Raw genomic sequence first — 25,088 nt, forward strand, 5'->3', positions numbered from 1 at the left:
ATAGCTCTTTATGTAGCCTGTTCTTTAGACAAGGCTTTATATTTCTCAGTAAAATTTGTGTCTCTAGCTTTTTAAAGTTTATCCCTGTATGAAGAAAACATCTTGGTGTGGTGTTTGCCAGATAACAGATTTGTGAATTTTGTTTCTTTCTCTTCAGTTTCAACTTTTTTTTTTTTTAATTTTTGTTATTTTTGAGAGAGAGAGAGACAGAGAGCAAGCAATGAAGGGGCAGAGAGAGAGGGAGACACAGAATCGGAAGCAGGCTCCAGGCTCTGAGCTGTCAGCACAGAGCCCAACGCGGGGCTCAAACCCACAGACCGCGAGACCATGACCTGAGCTGTAGTTGGCCGCCCAACCGACTGAGCCACCCAGGCACCCCTCAGTTTCAACTTTTATGAAGAATATATTCCTAAGATCTTTAGCTGAAGTTGATGTTTAGATCTGTAGCTCAGTTTTGACTGTCTTACAGAAAGATAAGTGTTTTGTGTGTCTTTTGTTGTATCAAGACATTGGGAGTGCGTGAAAGTTTATTAATTTACTTTGTTTCCTCTTACTGGTTGGTATACTGTAAGGAGCTTTATGAAAGTCTCACTCCAGAACTCTTTATCACCTCCTCCCTTCTCTGGGCCCCCTGTCCATTCTGGCCAACTGCGAACTTTGTATCCCAGGATGCCTCACCCAATTCCTGTCCTTAGTTCTGTTCCACACTGGAGTTAGTCTTCACAAATCCGAGGAAAGTGGTACAAAACGGTGGCTGCCGCAAATTTTCTGCCTACCCTATGTTTTTTAAATCTAGGTAGAAGAGGTTTCTAGGTAGACGCTTTCTTATTTTGTGTTCAGTGCTGTTTTTGCTTCAGGTGACAAGTAATGTTTAGACTAGTTCTTAATTCAGATATAGTGAATAAGAACTTTTGGTAAAGGATGGAACATTTGTGGGTATTTTAATGGGTTTTTGGGATAAGTCAAATGGAAGACATTTTATTTTTAGTGGAATGTAAACGAATTAGGCTACTTTCAGGTACTTCTGGTATTTAGCAGGGATTGGTATTTTTTATTCACTTAAACATTCAGGTTAATAGAGCTCTGTGTTGTAAGTAACCCGTTTTGCATTACGAGGTAGTAAAAGTATGTTTTGCCTTTCACTTTCTCTTAGATCTCAAAATTTATAAGGAATGTGTGTTAGTCACTAAATATTTGGCCTTTTTGTCTTTACTGTGATACCAGTAATAATGAAATAATGAAAAAATCTCATTGATACAGAACAGATTAGGAGTATACAATAAAACTGAGTTTGGGGAGATTTAATTGATTGATATTGTCATGTCAGGTACAGGCCTGCTGCTTACTAACTGAGTGATCTTGGTCAGAATAATTTGTATGTACATCAGCTTATCCGTAAAATGGAGATAAGAAGAATAAATAGCTTGTGTCTGTGGGATGGCTGCCATTTTATAGCTGTATGATATTAAGCCATGTATCTCTCTGCCTTAGTTTCTTCATCTACAACAGTAGTATCTTCCTCATGTGAGATAACCCATGTAAAGGTATTACAAAGGTAATACATAGTCACATATCTGGTGATTGTGTTCAACTCAAAGTATCTGGAATAATCCAGTTACAATTCTTAACTTTCTTGTGGATTTGTGGGATCCGCTTCTGATCAACTAAGTCAAAATTTTGGTGAATAGGCATCAAATTTAGGCTTGGTTCAAGGTCAGTGATAAAAAGAACCAGGATGTCCAAGTCTGTGGCTTATTGAGTTGGCATAAGTAAGATAATAGGTTGTTTAGCTGATGTGCCCAGGTGTTGTGAGGGTCTAAAGGGAAGAAAGTAAGACTAAAGATTGGAGATCAGATGAAACTTCCCTACTGAAATAGTCAAATGCATCTTTGTTCGCTTCCTCTCCCCTCCCTGAAATTTGATTATGATAAGTTTCAAGCATAAGAAATAGGGAAAGAATTGTGTAGTGAACACAAATATACTTAGCACTTAGATTCCAATACTTTGTTATATTTGCTTTATCAAGTGTATATCTTAGTTTCTGATGCATTTCACAGTAAGTCGAAGATCTCAGTATATTTTACCCCAAGTACTTAAGCATATATAGCACAAATTGCAGTTAAATATTTGTTGTTTTTAAATTTAGCAAAAGTTTACATGTAGTAAAATGTAAAATTCTTAGGTGTATCATTCATGCATTTGACAAATGGTTGCACCTGTGTAAGCCAAACCCCTTTCGACGTGTCAGACATTTCCATTGCTCTAGAAAGTTCACTTGTGTTCCTTCTCAGTTAGTACTCATCGCCTCCTACTCTGGAGGCAATCACTATTCTCATTTTCTCCTCCATATGTTGGTGTTGCTTGTTCTGGAACTTCATATTAATACAGTTATGCAGTGTGTGTGTTCTTTAATGCCTGGCTATTATGAATAAAGGTGCTATGAACATTCTGGTAGTGCTTTGTAGACATGTGTTGATTTCTCTTGGGGGTAAATAACGTAGAAGTGGAGGAGCTAGGTTGTATGATATGTGTTTAACTTTCTAAGAAATGCCAACCTCTTTTCCAAAGTGAATATAATATTTTATACCCTCACCAACAGTGTGTCAGTATTTCTTTCACTCTTCATCCTTATTAATAGTTGTCATCATTTAACTTTAGCCATTCTGCTTTGTATATGGTGGTATCTCATTGTAAGACTGTATTTTACAGTTGTTGGGTATAGTGTTATATAAAGTGTCACATGACTGGTAGTATTTCTTAGATCATCTTTGTTCTTGCTGAATTTTTTTTCCAGGGTGTGGGGCGTGTCTGGTTAGTCTATTAAATTGTTGAGAGATAGGGGCGCCTGGGTGGCGCAGTCGGTTAAGCGTCCGACTTCAGCCAGGTCACGATCTCGCGGTCCGTGAGTTCGAGCCCCGCGTCGGGCTCTGGGCTGATGGCTCAGAGCCTGGAGCCTGTTTCCGATTCTGTGTCTCCCTCTCTCTCTGCCCCTCCCCCGTTCATGCTCTGTCTCTCTCTGTCCCAAAAATAAATAAACGTTGAAAAAAAAAAAAAAAATTTAAAAAATAAAAAAAAAAAAAAATTGTTGAGAGATAGGAGTTAAAATTGTCCACTTTCATCTGGTGGATTTGTCTTTTCCCCCTTATGTCAGTTTTTGCTTTACATATTTTGAAGCCCTCATTAAAGCATACACCTTAACGTCTATCATGGCTCCTCAGTGATTTGCCTCCTTTAATATTATTAAATGTTCTTTAAAAAAAAATCTTTGGAGATGTTCTTTGTCTTGACATCTGCAATATCTGGTATTAATATAGCTAGCCTCTGTTAGAATAGGCCTTCTTAGGCTTACTAATTACAGGTTATATCTTTTCCCAACCATTTGCCTTTTTTTTTCTTTTTTAACTGTTTATTTTTGAGAGAGAATGAGGAGGGGCAGAGAGAGAGGGATAGAGAGAATCTCAAACAGGCTGTGCACTGTCAGCACAGAGCCTGGTGTGGGGCTCAAACTCACGAACAATGAGATCACGACCTGAACTGAAGTCGGCTTAACTGACTGAGCCACCCAGGTGCCCCCATCCAATTCCTTTTAACTTCTGTCTTTTTAAGTGAGTTTCTTATAGACAGTATATAGGTTAGTCTGTCCTTTTTATCTGTTTTTTTGCCTTTTAATTGGAATGTTTATTTATAATTAACGTAAGTAACATTATAGTTACATATATGTGTGTGTGTGTGTGTCTGTATTGGATTAAGGTCTCCCATTTTTATCTTGTTTTCTTCTTTTCCCATTTTTTGGTTTGCCTTCTTTGGAAAGCTGTATTTTGGTTAATGTTATAATTACATTTTAATTACTTTGCTTTTTATCTCTACCTCTGCATGCCACTTTTAGTGGTTCCTCTTAGAATTTTACTATATGTATCCTTAACTTCCACATTCTACTCTGTGTTAATATTGTACTACTTCCTGCAAAATTTAAGAATCTTGCAACTTTATAGTTTGATTTACTGCCCTTCTTTAGTATTTCAGGTTATACTTGTCATTTGTATTAAAATAAGATAGGCTTTAAACCCATAGTGCATAGTTTTTGCTTTATACAGTTATATGTATTTTATTATTTTTTTCTAAATAATTTTTCTCAAGTTTATTTATTTTGAGAAAGAGAAACAGTGCGGGGGAGGGATAGAGAGAGAGGGAGACAGAGAATCCTCAGCAGGCTCTGTGCTATAGCACAGAGCCCAACCTGAGGCTCAAACTCATGAACTGTGAGATCATGTCCCGAGGTGAAGTTGGACACTTAACTGACTGAGCCCCCCCAGGTGCCCCATGTACAATTATATGTGTTTTCAAGAAATTAAGAGGAAAAACAGTTTTTTGTGTTTGCTCACATATTGTTCATATCTCCAGAAATCTGAGTTCCATTTGTTATTCTGTCCCTTCGCCCTGAAGAAGTTGCAGAGCATGTTTTATGGCAACAGATTGTTTTAATTTTCTTTTATCTGAAAGCATCTTTATTTTTCCTTTGGGTGGAGGGGTCGACTTTACAGAGCTGTGATTTGTGTACCATAAACGACATCCATTTGTAGTATTCACATGGTTTTTAGCCGGTAGGAGATTTAACCTGAAGTCAAACTCTTCTCCCACTTGTGGTGGGTGGCAGCTGGAACTCTGCTAAGTTGGCTCCTTGGTGTCTGCCTTGCACGCGAGCAGATTACAGGTCTGCTAGAAGCTTGGACAGTTTATATGCAGATCTATAAGTTCCCCATTCCTGCATCTCCCCTCAAGTTTTGAGCTGCTGTGCTCACCTAGCCTGTCCCCTGATTCCTCAGTGAACACATTTGCCGTTCTCTCTCCATTTCAATTGATGTAGTGGTACTAACTCCGAAAGAGTGCAGGAAACTTACCCAGTGCTCCTCGCTTCTTCCACGTGGTTTTCATCTCTGCAGTTTGTGCTTGTTTCTGGTCGCTCTTGCTTCTGGTTGCTTGGCAGTGTTTTCATATGGTTGTTTCTATTTTGTTTAGGGTTTACAACTGTTATTTGTCAGGTCAATGTTCAGATACGAGCTATTGCACCATCAGCAGAAGCACAACTCTGCTTGCCTTCCAACTCTGGGTTGCTTGAGATTCAGAGTGGTCTTTAGTATATTGGGATAAAAAACCAAGGCATTTCACCAAACTCATTGGTACTGATGTTTATTAAATGCTTGTTTTACGTGCCAAGGCCATGTATAACTTTATGTCTTATATTAATACAATGGTGGTGTAATTTTTTCCTCATTTTCAGCCATTAGGAAATTTGTACTGAGGGCAGTTAGGTTCACGAAGCCACCAGGTCTGGTGGTGGCACAGCTGGGATTCAAATCTTGTTCATTTCTTTTGATTTGAGAGCCCACATTGTGGTTTTTTTTTTTTTTGACTGATTATTTTTTTAATATGAAATTTATTGTCAAATTGGTTTCCATACCAACACCCAGTGCTCATCCCAACAGGTGCCCTCCTCAGTACCCATCACCCACCCTCCCCTCCCTCCCATCCCCATCAACCCTCAGATTGCTCTCAGTGTTTTAAGAGTATCTTATGGTTTGGCTCCCTCCCTCTCTTTTTTTTTTTTCTTTCCTTCCCCTCCCCCATGGTCTTCTGTTAAGTTTCTCAGGATCCACATAAGAGTGAAAATATATGCTGTCTTTCTCTGTATGACTTATTTCACTTAGCATAACACTCTCCAGTTCCATCCACGTTGAGCCCACATTGTTAACCCTGTATGCTGCTGCCTCCTCCCTGTTCTCAGTTCCACCTGAAAGTAAGTAGGGATAAAAGAATGATTTGAAAGATGAAATCTATCATTATGACACATGTTGTGTTTTAGGAAATGGAAGTGCCATTATTGCCGAAAATCTCTCTACCCATCACCAGTTCTTCACTGCCTACCTTCAATTTTAGTTCCTCTGTGATCACAACTTCCTCTCCATCACCCGTTAGTCCTTCACAATCACTGACAAACAAGGTACAAAACTATTGTACAAATAGAGGTGATTTTTGTTCCTTATTTAAAAAAAAATACTATATTCTGTTTGAAGCGTTAAGTTCTTGCTATGGAAATTGAGAATAAGAAAAATGGAAATGGTGTTTTGCTTTTTAAAGTGTATGTTATAAAGGGATACATTATAATGGAGTGCTGTTTAATTCTTATGCAATGCCTTAGAGATTGATGATTATAAGTTTGTTTCCAATGTTTCTGATTTAAGATACTTTTTTTTTTTTTGTAAGATTGGGTTTATGTTTTTATTTCTCAGGTAGGATTAACTACTCCTGAAAATTTTTATGATTTTGTCCTGGCTTTTACTTTTTCTGAACATATTCTTATGGATGGTATTTTTTTCCTTTAGATAAATACTCACCTACCTCTAAGATAGTGTATACTCCTCGTCCAAGGAGAAGCCAGATTTTATAGTAGTTACCATTTATTTTTCACAAGTTTTAACAAATTATTATTTTACTAATTTTTTTAAGATTTTATTTTTAAATAATCTACCCCCATCGTGGGGCTGGAGCTCACAACCCCAAGATCAAGAGTCTCATGCTCTACTGACTGAGCCAGCTGGGTGCCCCTTAACAAGTGATTTTTAAATCTAAAAGGAAATAAATTGCTTTTGGCTTCTTTGAAATAATTTGCTTAAGTTAAGGTCTGTTTTATTGTCGATTACTTTTACTAAAAACTCTTTGTGTTATTTTAATAATTTGGAAAACCAGGTACAAATGGCCTCTCCAAACAGTCCTGGCAGTCCCATGTTTCGATTTTCATCTCCAATTGTAAAATCTACTGAGGCAGATGTTCTACCTCCGTCATCTGTAAGTAGCAAGCAAGGAATATTTCATACTGATTTCAGAAGCATACTGTATTTTTAAAATCCAAGATGCCATTGGTGGTAAGAAATACCATTGTTTTTCTTCCAACCTAAAAAAGTCAGTGTATAGAAATCTTGAATGAGTGAACACCTGTTTATTTTTCACTACACACACACACAAGCATGTGTATTTTCTCGTGATCATTTGAAAGTTAAGATGCAAACATCTTGATACCTTTACACCTTTTCCATATGTCCCCTAAGAAAAAAGGACATTCCTTTGCACACCCACAATACAATTCTATCCATGAAATTGTAACATAGTATAATAATAATGTCCATATTCAGATTTCCCCATTGGCCCCAGACTGTCCTTTAATGGCCCAGATCCAGTAAAGATCAAGACCTGATCAACTAAATTGCATTGCATTTGGTTAACATGTTTGTTGAATTGCCTTTAATCTGGAAAAGTTTTGGGTTTTTATGCCTCATAATACATATTTCTTCATAATTAAGAAAGAGGTGTTTTACAAGGGAAGGGAAGCAAAAATACTATAAAAACAGGGAGGGGGACAAAACATAAGAGGTTCTTAAATATGGAGAACAAACAGAGGGTTACTGGAGGGGTTTTAGAACGGGGGGATGGGCTAAATGGGTAAGGGGCATTAAGGAATCTACTCCTGAAATCATTGTTGCACTGTATGCTAACTAACTTGGATGTAAATTTAAAAAATTAAATTAAATTTTAAAAAAAAAAGGTGTTTTGAGTGATAGAAGTTTAATGTTCAAGTTGCCCCATGCATCTTTGGCATGCATATCATTTTTACATGCTGCCTTGTGTTTTTCACTGTGCTCTTGTTTTTGGTTACTGCTAGATATTCCAGATCATATTGTATGTAATCCCTGCTGTGTGCCTGAAACCTGTCCACTGTCCATAAAATCTCAGTGTTTTATTGGAAAATGGCATTTAGAAACCTAGAAATGAGCATTGGGAGCACGTTATTACTTTATGTACTGCTTTGAATGAAAAAAATGCCTAAGAAATTGAAAATGCTGTTTAGACCTAACACACCATTCATTATAAGAAGCATCTCAATTTTGGAGATTGTAAAATCTCTACATGAAATTCAGTGTCTCTTTTTTTTTTTTTGACTTGGAATAAGAAAAAGCTCCATATTTGATATTTTGTTTTAAAGCTAAGTAGACTATTAAGGATACCTTTTCTCCTTACAGATTGGATTTACGTTTAGTGTGCCTGTTGCGAAAACAACAGAACTTTCTGGCTCTAGTAGTATTTCAGAACCAATTACAAGTAGTAGTTTAGGTAAGTAAAAATTTCTCCCAAGTTGTTACATAAAAATGGTTGCATGCATTAGATTAGTATTTCAAATTCTTTCTTTAGTCTTTGGCAGTTCTTATAAATTCATTTGAATGAAATTAGCTCTAAAAAGCGGACAGGAGCTAATATCAACCTTTGACAATAGTTTTTAGTAACCTTCTCAGAAACCGCTCACTAAATGGATATGTTACACAGTTCAGTTATGGGAAGGGATAGTCATACCAGCAGTATATCCATAAAGGTGACAGTTTATTATAAATGAACTCTCATAAGAAATTCAGGTGTTGTTTACATTTGTTATCGAGGTGAAATTCTAATGATCGTGGATCCCATCTCTGGGTTTAGTGTTCAGTTCACAAACATTTTTATGTGTTAGGGTTATGCTGGCCTCTGCAGGTAGTGATACATAATATTTCAGGAATGGGGGTAGTTGAAGGAAAGAAATGAGCAAGCAGATAATTAAATCATGGGATTTTGTTGTGATGGTGGTGGTTTTCTTTCAAGTGTTTGCTGTTCAGGAACTGGAGAACCATCTGGGCTAAGTTACTCACCTCAGGACGTTTTGAGCAAGGGCATTTTACTCCAGAGACACACAGCAAGTGCAGGGCTGTGGGAGTTAGAGAAAAAAGGATGATATTCTTCAAAATCTGTAGATCTTTTGTAATAAAGCTAAGAAGTAGCTTTAAGTTCTAAAAATTCTTGAATGCCATGCTGAAAGAATTGGATTTTAATCTGAATGTAGTAGGAAGACAGTGATTTTAAATGGTGTGAGCTGGGTGTCGTGGAGTGACAGCCGTGTCCCCAAGTGAGGAGTGGTTTGGGGGCGGGGCTTTACAGGCTGAGATATCAGTTAAGTTCTGTCGCCCTATCCAGAAGCGTGTATTTGTCTATCTCAGTTTTTTTACCTCATAGTTTTGGAATTTAAAAAATACTAGATCCTCCCTCAAAGGGTAGAGTAAAAACAGCAGCAGCAGCAACCAACAACAACAACCAAAGAGCTAGGACATAGAAGCCAGATGTTCTAGCTCTGGATGAGCTGGAAGATAAGAGCATAGATTATGAGAGTGGCACAAAATAGGAATTTGGTATGTTTGCAGTCTTGTTTTTTTTTGACTAAAACAGCCTTGTGTAAGAGAAAGTATAACAGGCACATTTCAGGTATACTTTTTACCACGAATTTTTTCTTCAATGTTATTATGAATTCAAGAGGAATACACTTCTACAAATTCCTGGGGCGCCTGGGGGGCTCAGTTGGTTAAGTGCTCAACTCTTGGTTTTGGCTCAGGTCATGATCTCACGGTTCGTGAGTTGGAGCCCTGCGTTGGGATCTATGCTGATAGTGTGCAGCTTGCTTGGAGTTCTTTCACTCTCCTCTCTCTGCCTCTCTCACGCTTTCTCTCTTAAAATAAGTAAATACATATTTAAAAAAAAAACTTCTGCAAATGACCATTTTCACACCTGGTTACGAGGAAAGGCATGACAATCCTCCAGTTTTTACTAATGCGTTATTGGTGATAACTGGATGAGCGGCAGCTTGTTCAACCTTTGTATTTCATTACATCTGGGAAATTATCCATATTTTTAAGGCATTTATTATAAGTGGCATGTATAGAATTGTGACAGTGATTCTCACCACTTTGACATTAACAAGCTGCTTGAAAATGTAGAAGTCATGATTAATTACTTTATGGCAGGTGCTAATTTTTCCACTATCTTTTTCCAGCAGTTTGAATACACTTCAGGGTATCCTTAAAATTTACTTTAAAAAATTACTAAAAGCAGTGCCATTTTTATTCTAAAGGAGGATAGACTATGACAAAGTGATACAATTGTATGTTTTGTTTTGACACAGTAAAACGTAGTGGGTACAGTGTTTTGTTTCTTGTATGTTTTTGTTACTGTGGTGAGATTCATGTGAGATAAAATTAATCATTTGAAAGGGAACAGATTCAGTGGTGTTCAGTACATTCGTGGTGTGCAACTACCACAGCCTGTCTAGTTCTAGAACATTCTTATCACCCCCTACAAAGGAAACCTGTACCTATTAAATAACAGTCATTCCGCATTTCTTCTCCCCCACCTCCTATCAACTACGAGTCTGTGTTTTGTTTGTATGTATGTACCTATTCTGGAATCCTGCCATGTGATTTTTGCATCTAGCTTCCTTTACTTGTTTTCAGGGTTCATCTGTGTTACAGTATTTATCAGTACTTCACTCTTTTTTCTTTGTAAAATTTATTTATTTACTTACTTTTTATTCGAAGTAGGCTCCATGCCCAATATGGGGCTTGAACTCAAGACCCTGAGTTTAAGAGTCATATGCTCTACTTACCGAGCCAGCCGGGCACCCTAGAATTTCATTCCTTTTATGGCTGAGTGAAGTTCCATTGTATGGATATATCATAGTTCTATTCATCCATTGATGGACTTTTGGACTGTTGCCAGCTTTTGGCTATTGTGCATAGTGCTGGTATGAAAATTCAGGTACACGTATTTATTTGGATAGTGGTTTCAGTGCTCTGGGGTATATACCTAGAAATGGAGTTGGTGGTCAAATGGCAGTTCTATGTGTAACTTTTTGAGGAACCACAGAACTGTTTTTCTCAGCCACTGGTTCCTTGCACATTGCCACTAGCAGTGTATGAGGATTCTAATTTCTCCACATTCTCACCATGTGTACTTTTCACTTTGTGTTGGTAGCCATCTTAGTGGGTGTGAAGTGATGCTTCTTTTTGGTTTCGATTTACATTTCTCTAATGGCTAATGGTGCATAATGGAGCATATTTTCATGTGCTAGTTGGCCCTTTATCTTCTTGGGAGAAATGTCCATTCAAGTCCTTTGCCCATTTTTAAGTTGGTTTGTCTTTTTGTTGCTGAGATGTTAGCAGTTTTATGTAGTCTGGATATTAGATCCTTAAGATACATGATTTGCAAATAATTTCTCCCGTTCCGTAGATTGTCTTTACACTTTCTTGGTAATGTCCTTCGATTCACAAAGGTTTTTAATTGTGGCGAAGTTCAGATTTTTTTCTTGTGCTTTTGATGTCATATCTGAGAATCTATTGCCAAATCCATGGTCATGAACATATATCTCCTGGATTTTCTTCTGAGAATTTTATGGTTTTAGTTCTCATGTTTAGATCATTGATCCATTTTGTATTAATTTTTGTTTATGGCGTGAGGTAGAGGTAGGTAGGATTTTTTTGAAACTTCTCTACTCCTTTTAAAATTGGCAAACACTGAAGAAAAACCTTGCTTGTATTTTATTATGGAAAACTTGAAACATTTTCGGAAATAGTAGACTGAATTTCCATGTACTGTTTACCCAGCTTCGACACTTCGCATTTTTTGGCCAGTCTTGTTTCTCTTTCTCTCCTTTCCCCTTCCTTCTCACACACAGAAACACACCTATCAGGTTATATCGAAACAGTTCCACACATATTTCAGCTGTAAACAGAAACTTTCCCCCTTAAAAATAGAACCACAAAGCCATTATCATACTGAAAACATAGATTTCTTATTTTAAGTCTAAGGGTATATTTATTTTGGAAAATTTAGGAAACATAAAAAGTAGAAGCAGTAAGTAAAAAGTCACTCAACACTGGCAGCCACCATTACTCTTGTATCATTCACAATCTTCTGGGCTTTTTAACTCGTCTTTTTAACTGTGCTTTTGAGAATGTTTTGTGGCCACATAGTAATCTATCATGTCGGTATTCTGTAATTGACAGACTCAGTCCCTTATTGAGCATTTATCATCCAGATTTTCTTTTTTTTTTTTTTTTTTTTTTTTTTAAATTTTTTTTTCAACGTTTTTATTTATTTTTGGGACAGAGAGAGACAGACCATGAACGGGGGAGGGGCGGAGAGAGAGGGAGACACAGAATCGGAAACAGGCCCCAGGCTCCGAGCCATCAGCCCAGAGCCCGACGCGGGGCTCGAACTCACGGACCGCGAGATCGTGACCTGGCTGAAGTCGGACGCTTAACCGACTGCGCCACCCAGGCGCCCCTATCATCCAGATTTTCAATATTATAACTGAAGGATATTTTTAATCATAGGATCAATTTCTAGAAATGAAATAACTGCTCAGTTGAGTATTTATTTGAAAGTTTGGTTCAATCAGTACTGTAAATTGCTGTGTAGTCAGATGCATATTTCTTGTAGTTTGGGAGCTTGCTCCAGGTGCCATAACCTCTCCAGTGTTGGAGTTTGATTGTTTTGATTACCAGTTAATTTATTGGGTAACAATTATAGTTCATACTTTTTGCCTTTTTGGAGGAGAAAAATGTACAGTGTATAGTATGGGAAATATTATCTTTGCTTTCTTGTACTAGCAAATTAACCTTGTATTTTTAAGTAAATTTGTCCATTATCTTTGAATTACAGTGACTTTCATGATGTTTTAGAAGTTGATCCAAATTGGCTTTGAAAGCTCTCTTTAATACATTTAACTTGATCCGGTGCTTCTTCTTGACATAGTATCTTTTCTACAGCTCAAGATACCAATGCAGTGAATAGTACAAGCTGTAAGAAGCAGCCAGATGAAGATTGTGAGGGTCCTTTTAGACCTGCAAAAACCCTGAAAGAAGGAAGTGTCCTAGATGTTCTCAAAAGCCCTGGTAAGATAAGAGCTGCCTTTGACATACTCTAAAATCTTCATTACAGATTTGTGGTCCTATTTTAATGTCATGTGTGGCATAAATTGGGAAATTGACTTGAATGTAGATGTAGTTAGATGCAATTCTTCTGGAGTAAATATCTTAGAAACTCTACTTGTTTAGAATTCAAAGACTGTCCTAAAATGACATCTCTTAAGGAGGTGAGGATAGCAGGAGAAAGAGGCAAGTGTAGAAGGGAAAATGAATTGCCTTTTAATAGAGATAGGCCAATATGGAATACAAGTAAATAAACCTGATGATATACCTGCACATATCTTTCTCTGATGAGATGCTGACCTGCCTTGTTCTCAGATTACTGCCCAGTTGTGATCGTCTTATAACAAGACCAAACAGAAAGATAACATTGGATGATTCGAACATACATATATGTAAGGGACAGTAGTCACTTGAAACAAGAATTGAAAGCTAGTAATAAATAACTTGAAGGCAATGAATAGAAGTCATCAAATAGGAAAAAGTTTTCAATTTGAAAAACAGAGGATAGATACAATTCCGATTGTGACGTGTACTATAGGAATGTATAAATGTTTATAAGGTGATCTAGTCACTCAGAGAAAATTTAGATTTACCTAGCAGATAGATGTGCTCATGTATAATCGAGTAAGAATTTCCAGATAAGAATGGCTTCTGCAGCCAGATTTAGGTCTCTCTGGTCTAGCTTTCTCGTTTTATAGATGAGTACACTGCCTACAAGGGTCCCAGCAATTTAGACGATTTGACACCATTGGGGCAGAGCTCCAGGGCGCCTGTGCTAGTTAACTGAGTGGTAGATATGCATCAAATTCATATGCTCTATCTTTATATAAGTTATACTTTGCATTCATGATGCCCACTCCTCCTCCCCTTTAATTTTCTTTAAATAGCAAGAATTTGGAGCCCTGTGTTCTTTTGAGAGAAATTAGAAAAACTTGAAAAGGGGGAAGGAAAATAAGTCTCTAAAATCTTGAGATGATTACTGTTAAAATGATGCCAACCTTAGTGACTCAAATTAATCATTAACAAAACAGTACATTTTAGACTACTGGGAGTAAGTGAAGTATATGGGTTTTGCCTTTATGCTAAAACTAGCTCTAGGTTGGATTAATTGTAGCACTGGAAAATCTCAAAATCTTTTATATCTCCTTACCCTCCACTTTTCTTTTCGTTTGGTGCCATGAGCTGGAAAAACAGGTCACTGAGTTTATTGGCATGTGTAAAACAAAGGTTAATTGGTCCAAAGTAAAGGATTGGAAGGTCATTCCCGTGGATACAAGTTGGAGCGAATCGATTCGGTTCAATGACAGCAGTTCTGGTAGTGCGGAGACTTTTTCGGTTCCTGTGATTCCATGGTTCTGTGCAAATGCCTTAATTGTCTGAGTACACCTTTAGTGGTTACCAAAAGGGGACCCTTGCAGTGTGAAAGGTTCTGTGATTATATTGGAGAACTGTTGGAGGCCGTTTGTCTGCGTTAGGGTTTGGTGACTTCCCATGGGCAGGTCTTTGAGTAGCATGAGCTCATGCTCCTCGAGGGTGGGCTGGGTCTTCATTTCTGTAATTTCTAGACCTTGCCAGATGGTTTGGTTCTTCTCTGTTGGAATTTACATCGTGTTTCTCATTGAACTGTTACCATTTTAAAGTCCTGTATGAACTTAGTATAATTAAGACCAGTCCTTACAACTCCGTTGTACTTTGGAGGGACATCTGTCTAATATGCATGCCTGCTCAGCTCAGCTGCGTGCACTGAAAGTAGAGGATACCACAACAGTGGGTTATAAGTGGGCAGAATTCAAAGATTATCGATGTTGAAGACATTTGGCATAGCCAGGAGAACACCTGAAGGAAAAAATAGATGCGGGAGGAAGGCTGTGAATATACTGCAGATCTGTATTGCAGCAAGAGTGTAGCAAAACCTAGATGCCCGAGGGGTGTGTCAGTAAATTACTACAGATCAAAGCCTCAAATTAGATATTGGTTGAATTATAGTAAGTAGAAATTCCTAGAGGAAGAAGGTGATACACTATAAACAATACATCTTTTGTAGGATTTTAACTAGGTCTGAGTGTCACTTACTGATTATGTGATTAATAAAAACTGCTGGGACACCTGGGTGGCTCAGTTGGTTAAACATCCGACTCTTGATTTCAGCGCAGGTTATGATCCCAGGGTTGTGGGTTCGAGCCTTGCATCAGGCCTTGTGGTGATGATGCGGAACCTGCTTGGTATTCTCTCTCTCTGCCCCTACCCAATTCCTGCTCTCTCTCTCAAAATAAATAAACTTAAAAAAACAAATGGAAAACAAAACAAAACAAACAAAACGGCTGCTGGGGCACCTGGGTGGCTCAGTCACTTGAACGTCTGACTTTGGCTCAGGTCATGATCTCACGGTTTGTGGGTTTGAACCCTGCATCTGACTCTGCTGACAGCTGGGGGCCTGGAGCCTCCTTTAGATTTTGTGTCTCCCTCCTCTCTGCCCCTCCTCTGCTCATGCTCTGTCTCTGTCTCTCAAAAATGAATACATGTTGGGGTGCCTGGGTGGCTCAGTAGGTTGAGGATCCGACTCTTGGTTTCGGCTCAGGTCATGATCTCATGGTTCGTGAGTTCAAGCCCCACATCGGGCTCCGCGCTGACAGCATGGAGCCTGCCTGGGATTCTCTCTTTCCCTCTTTCTCTGCCCCTCCTCTGCTTTCTCTGTCTCTCAAAATAAAGAAACTTAAAAAAAAATTTTTTTTTAAATGAATAAATGTTAAAAAAATTTTTTAAATATTGCTTAGGTGAAAAACAACTCTACTTTTAAGTAGCTCATGTTGGGATTTAGGAACTCTGCAAATAAATGTGTGTAAATACATGTTCTCCCAGTAATAGCATTTCAGTTAATGTTCTGATTAGAGAGCTTCTCTCTGTGTCTCTCTGTCTCTCTCTCTTTTTTCTTTTTAACTTACACTCTTTTCCCTATTACAGGTTTCACATCACCAAAGGCAGATTCTCTTGCTGCTCAGCCTAGTACCACAAGCCCAGTAGTTTATACAAGACCAGCAATAAGTAGTTTTTCTTCTGGGGGAGTTGGGTTTGGAGAAAGTGTAAAATCTGGGTCATCTGGATCGTCGTCGTGGCAGTGTGATACTTGTCTGCTCCAGAACAAAGCTACAGACGGCAAGTGCATAGCCTGTCAGGCAACAAAATTGCCAGCAAAAGATACTGCTAAACAAACTGGAATCGGAGCACCAAGCAAAAGTGACAAGTCAACTCTCTCTACATCAGGGACGGGTTTTGGAGACAGATTTAAACCAGCAGTCGGGACCTGGGATTGTGACACCTGTTTAGTGCAAAACAAACCCGAAGCGATGAAATGCGTAGCTTGTGAGACACCAAAACCCGGAACTGGTGTGAAGCGAGTCCTTACGCTGCCAGTGGCTGCGGCGAGCGCTGTGCCCGTGGCCGCCGCACCTCCCACCTGCACTGTGACCACGGGCGCCGTAGGATTCGCAGATAAATTTAAAAGGCCCCTGGGATCTTGGGAGTGTCCAGTATGCTGTGTTTCTAATAATGGAGAAGACAGTAAATGTGTGTCCTGTGTGTCTGAGAAGCCAGGTACGTGTATGGCTGTTTGAGATCATTTTGTTGGTTATTTTAGTAGAACACTTACACTTCTCTGCTAAGAACAGCCTTAATATTTTTAATGTTTCAGGATGAGCATTTCCTCCTACATCTTAATTTTTCTAAGCTGTCTGAGGCAAAATGACTTACCTGGGACTGGATCTGTGTGTTCTCTCAGGATAGCCCAGTGTATACTTCTACCTCTTTTTTATGTACACTTTATCAGAAACTTTGCTTTTCATGATCGTTTTCTTTTCTTTTTTTTTTTTTTTAAATTTTTTTTCAACGTTTATTTATTTTTGGGACAGAGAGAGACAGAGCATGAACGGGGGAGGGGCAGAGAGAGAGGGAGACACAGAATCGGAAACAGGCTCCAGGCTCTGAGCCATCAGCCCAGAGCCCGACGCGGGGCTCGAACTCACGGATCGCGAGATCGTGACCTGGCTGAAGTCGGACGCTTAACCGACTGCGCCACCCAGGCGCCCCTCATGATCGTTTTCAAAGCTGACTAATACAGATGCTGAAGGAACTTAGAAGGGGCAGTCTTTCTCCACCGTTATCCAGAACAAAATGTCACTTTGTCTCTTTTCCTTGAAGTGCAAGTGAGGATGACAGATGGTCATTCCCAGAGAAGGTTTCACTAAGCGGTAGGAAGTCTTGCCTTTTGAAACAGCTGTGGCTGAATATTAATGCGGAGACCTGTACCTGTATGCCAGCTGCCAGAGGTGTTGCAAGGATAGTCAATTACTGAGTCACTAATGAAAACATTCTAACCTGACAGCAAGAAGAAGGGAGTTAGGCTTGAGTTTTTCCTGTTTCTCTGTTCAAATTTGAAAAAGTTACTGAAGAGTCCCATCTGGAAATGACTCTTTAATATTTTTGTAATCTCATATAATTATTTGGTACCGATGTATAGTAACATGGGTATTAAATAAAAACTGTTATGGATATCCTGGGAATTACACTTCCTTTTTTATTGCATTATTCATGGATGTGTAGTCTTCTGTCTGCAGTGGAGAGCTCCGGGTTTGTTAGCCTATACCCCATGTTTGAACACAAGAGGTGAGCCGTATCTCTAATTCTTACTGGACATCTCCAGAGGAGTAAGATTTCAGAGGCTTCGTTCTGAAATAACTTTCTCCTTCCAGCTGGCATACCTCTTCCTCCTCTTAAAAAAAAAAAAAAAAAAGAAAAACAAAAACAGGCCCTTGATCATGCAAGAAACCAAAATTAATTGAGTTGATTGGGAGAATAAAACTGAGTTAGGAAGTAAATTGTTACTCACAAATAAAGAAAGCTCATATATTTATTACATAAATCAGACATCATCCCGTCAATGATGAACCATCATTTTAAGCAAAGGAGTGATGTAGTTAAATTTGTATTTTTGACACATTGCCTGGTGGCTTTTTGGAGGGTCGATTTGAAGGCAGTGAAATTTGGAGACCAGAGGACAGATGGGAGGTTGTAGCGGTAATACATACAGGCCCAGAGAACAGTGATATGTGCTGGTGCGGTCAGGTTGGGCGTAGAATACGGCGTAGCTGAAGACATGGTGATTTGAAGCTGTGCAGCCCATGCTCACATATACGTGAGGACTCGGGATGTACCGTAACGGATACTCGGGGCTGGAGACACATATATGAGAGTCATCAGGCTACAGTTTTCAAATAAGCCATGGGAGCAGAGGCGACGTAAAGTGAGGGAGGGAGGGGGTAGAGGAGATGGCCTAAACCTGCGCTCCTCCATCTTAAGGGAGTGGCAGGAACAAAGCTTTGGAATGGTTCATTTTAAAGGAGGAACCAGTGAGGAAAACCAAAACCTACTTGGCACCGGTTGCTTTGCAGCAGGATGGATTGCAGGGAACGAGAGCAGAGGTCTCAGTGAGAAGGCTGTTGTTCAAACAAGAGGTGAGGGCCGCTTGGCATAGAGCGGCGGTGGTGGGCTCAGCAGAAGGGGATGAGATAGATAGAAACGTGTGAGGCAGGAGGAGACGTGAGCCACGCTAACCAGGTAGAAGGTGGCCCTACAGCTGAGAAGGGGACCGCAGGTACAGGTCAGGAAACCGTCCGAGTAGATGAGACTCAAGAGGAGGACAGCGGACCAAAGATGGAACCTCTGAGAGTGGTTTTATTGGCAAGGTGGAAGACAGCATAGCGGTGGAACAGAGACCAGTGGCTGGGAGGGGTGACAGTCAGAGAACATGTGGGAACGGGAGGCGCCAGATGGATGGCTCTGCTCCTAACACACAGGCTTCTTGATCGCTTTGTGGAGCCACCTTCCCATGCCCCCCCCGCCCCCCGCCCCGTGCTCCCTACAAACTTCTAGTTCTGTCTCAGAATTGAAATGTCACGTCTGTGAATCCGTTCTGCTGCCCCTTAGTCACTTCCTTCCTTCTTCATATATCACTTTCCTTTTTGGTGATGGGATTACTGTGTGTGTGTGTTTACTTGCCCCCTTCTTAGACCGTTAGCACTTTTAGAAGGTAAGCAGCATTTCAGTTGTCTTTATGTCCTTAGAACCTTAATAAATGTCTGTTAAATACTAATGCCATGAACACAGTAGGTGGTGGTGAGTCGAAATGCAAAGTGGATGATAGAACACTTCTGTGCAAAACTGATCATTTCAAAGGCAGAGACCTGTGCTTTAAAATCTTAAAATTGGTGTGGTCTGTGGCCGTGTATTTTATGTGTTAGGATATTATTGCCTGCGATTTATATCTTATGTATGTATGTATGTATGTATGTATGTGTGTATATGTATACACATATATATATAAATGTGAAAATTTTTTTAATGTTTATTTTTGAGACAGTGTGAGCGAGGGGAGGCACAGAGAGAGAGGGAGATACAGGATCCAAAGTCTGCTCCAGGCTCTGTGCTGACAGCTCAGAGGCTCGAACTCACCAACTGAGAAATCATGACCTGAGTTGAACTCAGATGTTTATTCTACTGAGCCACCCAGGTGCCTCTTATATGTTCGTTTAAAATGTTGTGCTGTTTGAAGAAATCTGACAAAAATTCCTTTTTTTTTTTTTCTATTTTTTTAAAAATTTATATCCAAGTTAGTTAGCATGTAGTGCAATAATGCTTTCAGGAGTAGAATCCAGTGATTCATCCCCTGCATATAACACCCAGTGCTCATCCCAACAAGTGTCCTCCTTAATGCCCCTTGCCTATTTAGCCCATCCCCCTACCCACAGCTACTCCAGCAACCCTCAGTTTGTTCTCCGTATTTAAGAGTCTCTTATGTTTGTCTCCCTCCCTGTTTTTATCTTGTTTTGTTTCCCTGCCCTTATGTTCATCTGCTTCGTATCTTAAATTCCACATATGAGTGAAGTCATATATTTGTCTTACTGCCTAATTTCGCTTAGCATAATACACTCTAGTTCCATCCACATTATTGTAGATGGCAAGATTTCATTCTTTTTGATTGCCGAGTGTATGTGTATACACATACACACACACACACACACACCCCACATCTTTATCCATTCATCTGTCAATGGACATTTGGGCTTTTTCCATACTTTGGCTATTGTTTGACAAATATTCTTAAGGACGTTTTATTTTTTTGACTTTAAAAAAAATTTTTTTTACTGCTTATTTTTGAGAGAGAGAGAGAGAGACACAGAGTGCAAGTGGGAGAGGAGCAGAGAGAGAGGGAGACACAGAATCCGAAGCAGGCTCCAGGCTCTGAGCTGTCAGCACAGAGCCCAATGCAGGGCTTGAACCCACAAACTATGAGATCATGACTTGAGCCAAAGTCAAATACTTAATTGACTGAGCCCCCTGGGAGCTCCAAGAACATTTTAGTTTTTTAGGTTCTGATTTGTGGTCCTGATAATTTTTTTTAAACCATGGTTATTCAGACCTCAGATTAAGAAGAGAGCTATCACTAGGCCGGGTGAGCGTAAGCTGCTTGTTTATAAGATTAAAAGAAATCTGAGATGTCTGTACTGTTTTTAGCAATGTGAAGTTTATATTTCTGGCATTTTATCTGTCTTAATAGGAAACACTAATTGAACACTTAGACTTAGTGGTGTCTTTTTTTTTTTTTTTAATTTTTTTTTTTAACGTTTATTTATTTTTGAGACAGAGACAGAGCATGAACGGGGGAGGGGCAGAGAGACAGGGAGACACAGAATCAGAAGCAGGCTCCAGGCTCTGAGCCATCAGCCCAGAGCCCGACGCGGGGCTCGAACCCACGGACCGCGAGATCGTGACCTGAGCTGAAGTCGGACGCTTAACCGACGGAGCCACCCAGGCACCCCAGTGGTGTCTTAAGATATTGACATAACATGGACTGGAAGTTTTATGTGTTTCCTCACTTTTTTTTAGGAAGTTCAGTACCTGCTTCAAGTAGCAGCACCGTCCCTGCCTCTCTGTCTTCTGGAAGCTGCCTTGGGTTAGACAAGTTCAAGAAACCAGAGGGAAGCTGGGACTGTGAAGTGTGCCTAGTGCAAAATAAAGCCGACTCTACCAAATGCATAGCATGCGAAAGTGCAAAGCCAGGCACAAAGTCTGAGTTCAAAGGTAAGGCCTGGGTGAAGTGCCTCCTTGTATCATCATTTTATTTTATTTATTAACGTTTATTTATTTTTAAGAAGAGAGAGACAGAGCATGAACAGGGGAGGAGAGAGAGGGAGACACAGAATCTGAAACAGGCTCCAGGCTCTGAGCTGTCTGCACAGAGCCTGATGCGGGGCTCGAACTCAGAGACCGTGAGATCATGACCTGAGCTGAAGTCGGATGCTCAAGTGACTGAGCCACCCAGGCACCCCTCGTATCGTCATTTTAAAGTGAAATATTTGCAAACAGCTTTAGTTTAAAAATTGTTCCTTCTCTTGTTGAAAATGCATGTAAAATAAGGTATTGTTTTGGACATTTTGACCTCACATCTGTGTCTGAGTTACTGTTAAGTTAGATTATTAGACTGGCCAGCAGTGAGGTATCTTCTCTGCAGCTGGGTGAGGAACTTCTCTCTTGTGTAGTTGAATCTGAGAGAGTTTCAGTTGCTTGTTTTTCATTGTTAACCTGTTTGGCATCTAGATGAATTTCCTCTTATCTGGGAATTTACACCCCTAGAGCCTTATTGTAAGTACTCTGGATGTGGGATTTGGTTTCCCAGGGTATGTCCCAGAAAAAGAGCCCTCTTCATATTTTGTTCTGTAAATATAAAGGAGGAACCTCTAAAAATAATTTATGCTAAGACTGTCTATGGAGGTCAAATTTTTCGTCTTCGTAGTCATTAATGATTTATTTGATACTTCACATGAGGTACATTTCAGTCAAAATCTTGATAAAAGCTGGGAAAGAGAAGAGATTTTAGATCTGAAGGAACAGTCAGGGAGAGGGGAGAAAGCGTTTAATCTGTAAGGGAATAGGCCTCGAAGGTTAGTCTGTGCGGGCATTAAAAAAGAATGCCAAGCTTTATCTGCTCGGAACAATTCTGTGGACTAGTGGCTTTCAAACTTTTTAACTGGAAACCAATCATTAAACTTTTACATTGTGACCCCCTCTCATGCACAGGGTGTTTGTATGATTGAAAAGAAGTTTTACAAGTCAATTCTTACTCTTTAGTATGTTTAAGTTACCCTGTTTCTCTTCTTTTTTCATTTAGAAGAAAATTACTGGTTATAACCCATAAAATTGCACGACAGTGAGTCACAACTGGTTTGAAAAACACTGCATTTGGGTGTGGTAGAAGATCCCTACTTTCCAGCCCACTTGAGGTCGTTAACCTCGTGGTCCTTTTCCCATGTTCTCTACCTGCAGCACAGTAATCAGCTTCCCTTTAAATCTGTCCCTTTGAGGCAGAGGTGATAATGAGTTGTCTTCACCTTCATTTTTAACTTCCTGTCTAAAGAAGTATCGCTTAAGGTATTTAGAGACCTTGTGGATAGGCCGCTCTCTTCGGAGATTCTGATAATTTTCAGTTACGTTTCTTAGCAAAAGAAGGGAATGTATCATCATTAAAGAGGGGAAGGTCTGCAGGTCTGAGGGCTTGTAAAGTTTGGCTGTCATTGGTCTTATTTATACGTGGGTAAGCAGAATGAGGGGTAAATATCTTGGCACACGAATTGTATCTGTTTTGAGCTCATCAGTCAAGTACTGCGTTTCTAGTTTACTCAGCTACAAAAAAGCATTATGAAACCAAGACTTTGATCTTGTCAATATAGTGTGAGCTTCTGCTTATGCAGTTCTTCTGGTTCTTTGATGCTGAAGTCTTTTTAAAAATTTTTGATTAGTAGCCCATTTACAAGATTTCAAACTCCAGTTACGACAGGATTCACAGAGAAAAGTTTATCTCTTGTCCCCATTGGTTCATTTTCCATCCTTCCTCCCCTACCAACAGTAATAACTGTGGTTAGTTCCTTACAACTTTTCCATAGTTTATTTATGCACATGATAAGCAAATTCTATATATAGAAATTCTATATATTTTTATTTCTGTCTGTTTTAGAAAATGTAGATCATACTGCCTTTCTGCCCCCTTGATTTTTATCACAGATTAGCTTGGACACACCTTTGTTCTTTATTCTTCATTTATAGCTGCTGGGATTGCATATGGCATTTTATGTTTCTTTGAGTTTCTTTAAAATAAAGACTTATTTAACAGAAGACCATGGGGGAGGGAAAGGGGGGGGAAGTTACAGATAGGGAGGCAAACCATAAGAGATTCTTAAATACTGAGAACAAAGTGAGGGTTGATGGGAGCTGGGGGAGAGGGGAAAGTGGGTGATGGGCACTGAGGAGGGCACCTGTTGGGATGAGCACTGGATATTGTATGGAAACCAATTTTATTCTATAAAAAAAATAATAAAGACTTAGGATGTGAGGGTCATCTGGCTGTGACATCTGTCACTCCGAGTGATCTCCAGGGTTGATTTGGCCCATGTGGCTGGCTAGGCTGGTGTCCCCTTCCTCCCTCACGGCTCCATGTGGGTTCCCTCCCGAAGCTGTGCACTGGGCCCAAGAGGATGACCTTGCATGACAGAGGGGGACTGACTGTTGCTCAGGCAGAAGTGTAGAAGTAGCTGCACTCCCCTCCTAGAACCTCCAGACAAGCTCTCCAGGAGAGCTCCCTGCAGAATGTAGGGTAGTCAAGCTTCCAAGACTCCAGGCACATCCAGATGAGGTGCCGCGTGTGGCTGTCTGCCTTTCTTAAGGAAGTAAATGAATAAATAAAATTAAAAAAAAAAAAAAAAAGGACGTAGCCCTAGAATTGCTGGGTCAGAGGATACATGTGTTTGGAAATTTTGGTAAATATTGACAGTTGCCTTCCACAAATTTCATGCTATTTTACACATCCACCTGTAATCTATAAAGTGTCTCTTTTTCCTAGACCCCTTGCCATTACTGTCTTACCAAATTTATGTGATCTCTGCCAGTGTCCCAGGTGATAAGTGGCATGTCAGTGTGGTTGTGGGGATTGAGGTGTGATTCGTACGCTGAGTACTGGGCAACTAGTTGGCGTTCACTGCCACTTCCTCACTCTTCACCATAGGCCTTTTCGAAGTTATTCCTGTGTCTCTCTTTCTGTTTCAGGTGTACATCTTGTTTGAGAGGATAGCATTAATTCGGTGTCTTTTATATTTTGAAGGCTTTGGCACGTCTTCCCCGTCTCCAAACCCAGCTGCCTCATCCTTCAAATTTGGTCTCCCGTCATCGTCTTCTGGGCCTTCTCAGACTTTAACAAGCACTGGAGATTTTAAATTTGGAGAGCAGGGAGGCTTCAAAATAGGTGTGTCTTCAGATTCTGAGTCTCCAAACTCCATGAGTGAAGGCTTTAAATTTTCAAAACCAATAGGAGATTTTAAGTTTGGAGTTTCGTCCGAGTCCAAGCCTGAAGAAGCTAAAAAGGACAACAAGAACGATAATGGTTTTAAGTTCGGACTCTCTTCGGGTTTAAGCAATACGGCATCGTTAGCTCCGTTTCAGTTTGGGGTGTCTAATCTTGGGCAGCAAGAGAAGAAAGAGGAGCTCCCTAAATCTTCATCTACAGGCTTTAGTTTTGGTACAGGTGTCATTAACCCGGCACCTGCTGCTGCCGTCACTGGGGTGACCGCTGAGAACAAGAGCAGCTTCAGCTTTGGAGCCATAGGAGCCAAGAGCGTTTCGGTGGCTCCGTTCACAGGGAAGACGTCAGAAGCAAACAAAGAAGACACGCCCGCCACCAAGGGAGGGTTCACTTTTGGTGGCACGGAGCCTGCCCCCGTGCCGTCTGCCTCTTTGTTCGTTTTGGGAAGGACAGAAGAGAAACAGCAAGAGCCGGTCACTTCTACTTCTCTGGTGTTTGGGAAGAAAGCGGACAGTGAGGAGCCGAAGTGTCAGCCAGTGTTTTCCTTTGGGAATTCAGAGCAAACCAAAGATGAGAGTTCTGCAAAGGCCACCTTTAGTTTCAGTGTGGCAAAACCATCTGAGAAGGAACCGGAACAGCCTACGAAGGCCGCGTTCGCATTTGGGTCTCAAACCAATACCACGACTGGTAAGTATTAAACACTTTTCTTTCCTTTTTTTTTTTTTTTTTTTTTTTTTTTTTTACAAGGCACCTCTGGTATCTGGACAAATGCAGCAGGTCAGGGAATGGTTTACACTGGACATAGTTGAGAGAGACCAATAAAGACTCTCTGGGAAGGAGCCTAGGATTTG

At 40.0% G+C, this 25,088-nt stretch overlaps 1 protein-coding gene across 7 annotated transcripts in view; it reads left to right on the top strand.

Moving 5' to 3' along the window:
* The window catches only part of NUP153 (nucleoporin 153), an 88,837-nt gene that overhangs the window by 52,768 nt on the left and 10,981 nt on the right, over positions 1-25,088 (top strand). For all 7 annotated transcript variants that reach the window (XM_086706181.1, XM_086706182.1, XM_086706186.1 and 4 more), the window contains 7 exons: positions 5,861-5,998; positions 6,745-6,843; positions 8,073-8,163; positions 12,675-12,800; positions 15,798-16,427; positions 20,775-20,969; positions 24,040-24,924. In XM_086706181.1, coding sequence (XP_086562307.1) covers positions 5,861-5,998; positions 6,745-6,843; positions 8,073-8,163; positions 12,675-12,800; positions 15,798-16,427; positions 20,775-20,969; positions 24,040-24,924 — 2,164 coding nt within the window. The remainder of the gene's footprint in view (positions 1-5,860; positions 5,999-6,744; positions 6,844-8,072; positions 8,164-12,674; positions 12,801-15,797; positions 16,428-20,774; positions 20,970-24,039; positions 24,925-25,088) is intronic.

Source organism: Puma concolor, chromosome B2 (genome assembly GCF_028749965.1).
Source record: "Puma concolor isolate L17-30 chromosome B2, mPumCon1.1.hap2, whole genome shotgun sequence".
NCBI lineage: Eukaryota > Metazoa > Chordata > Mammalia > Carnivora > Felidae > Puma > Puma concolor.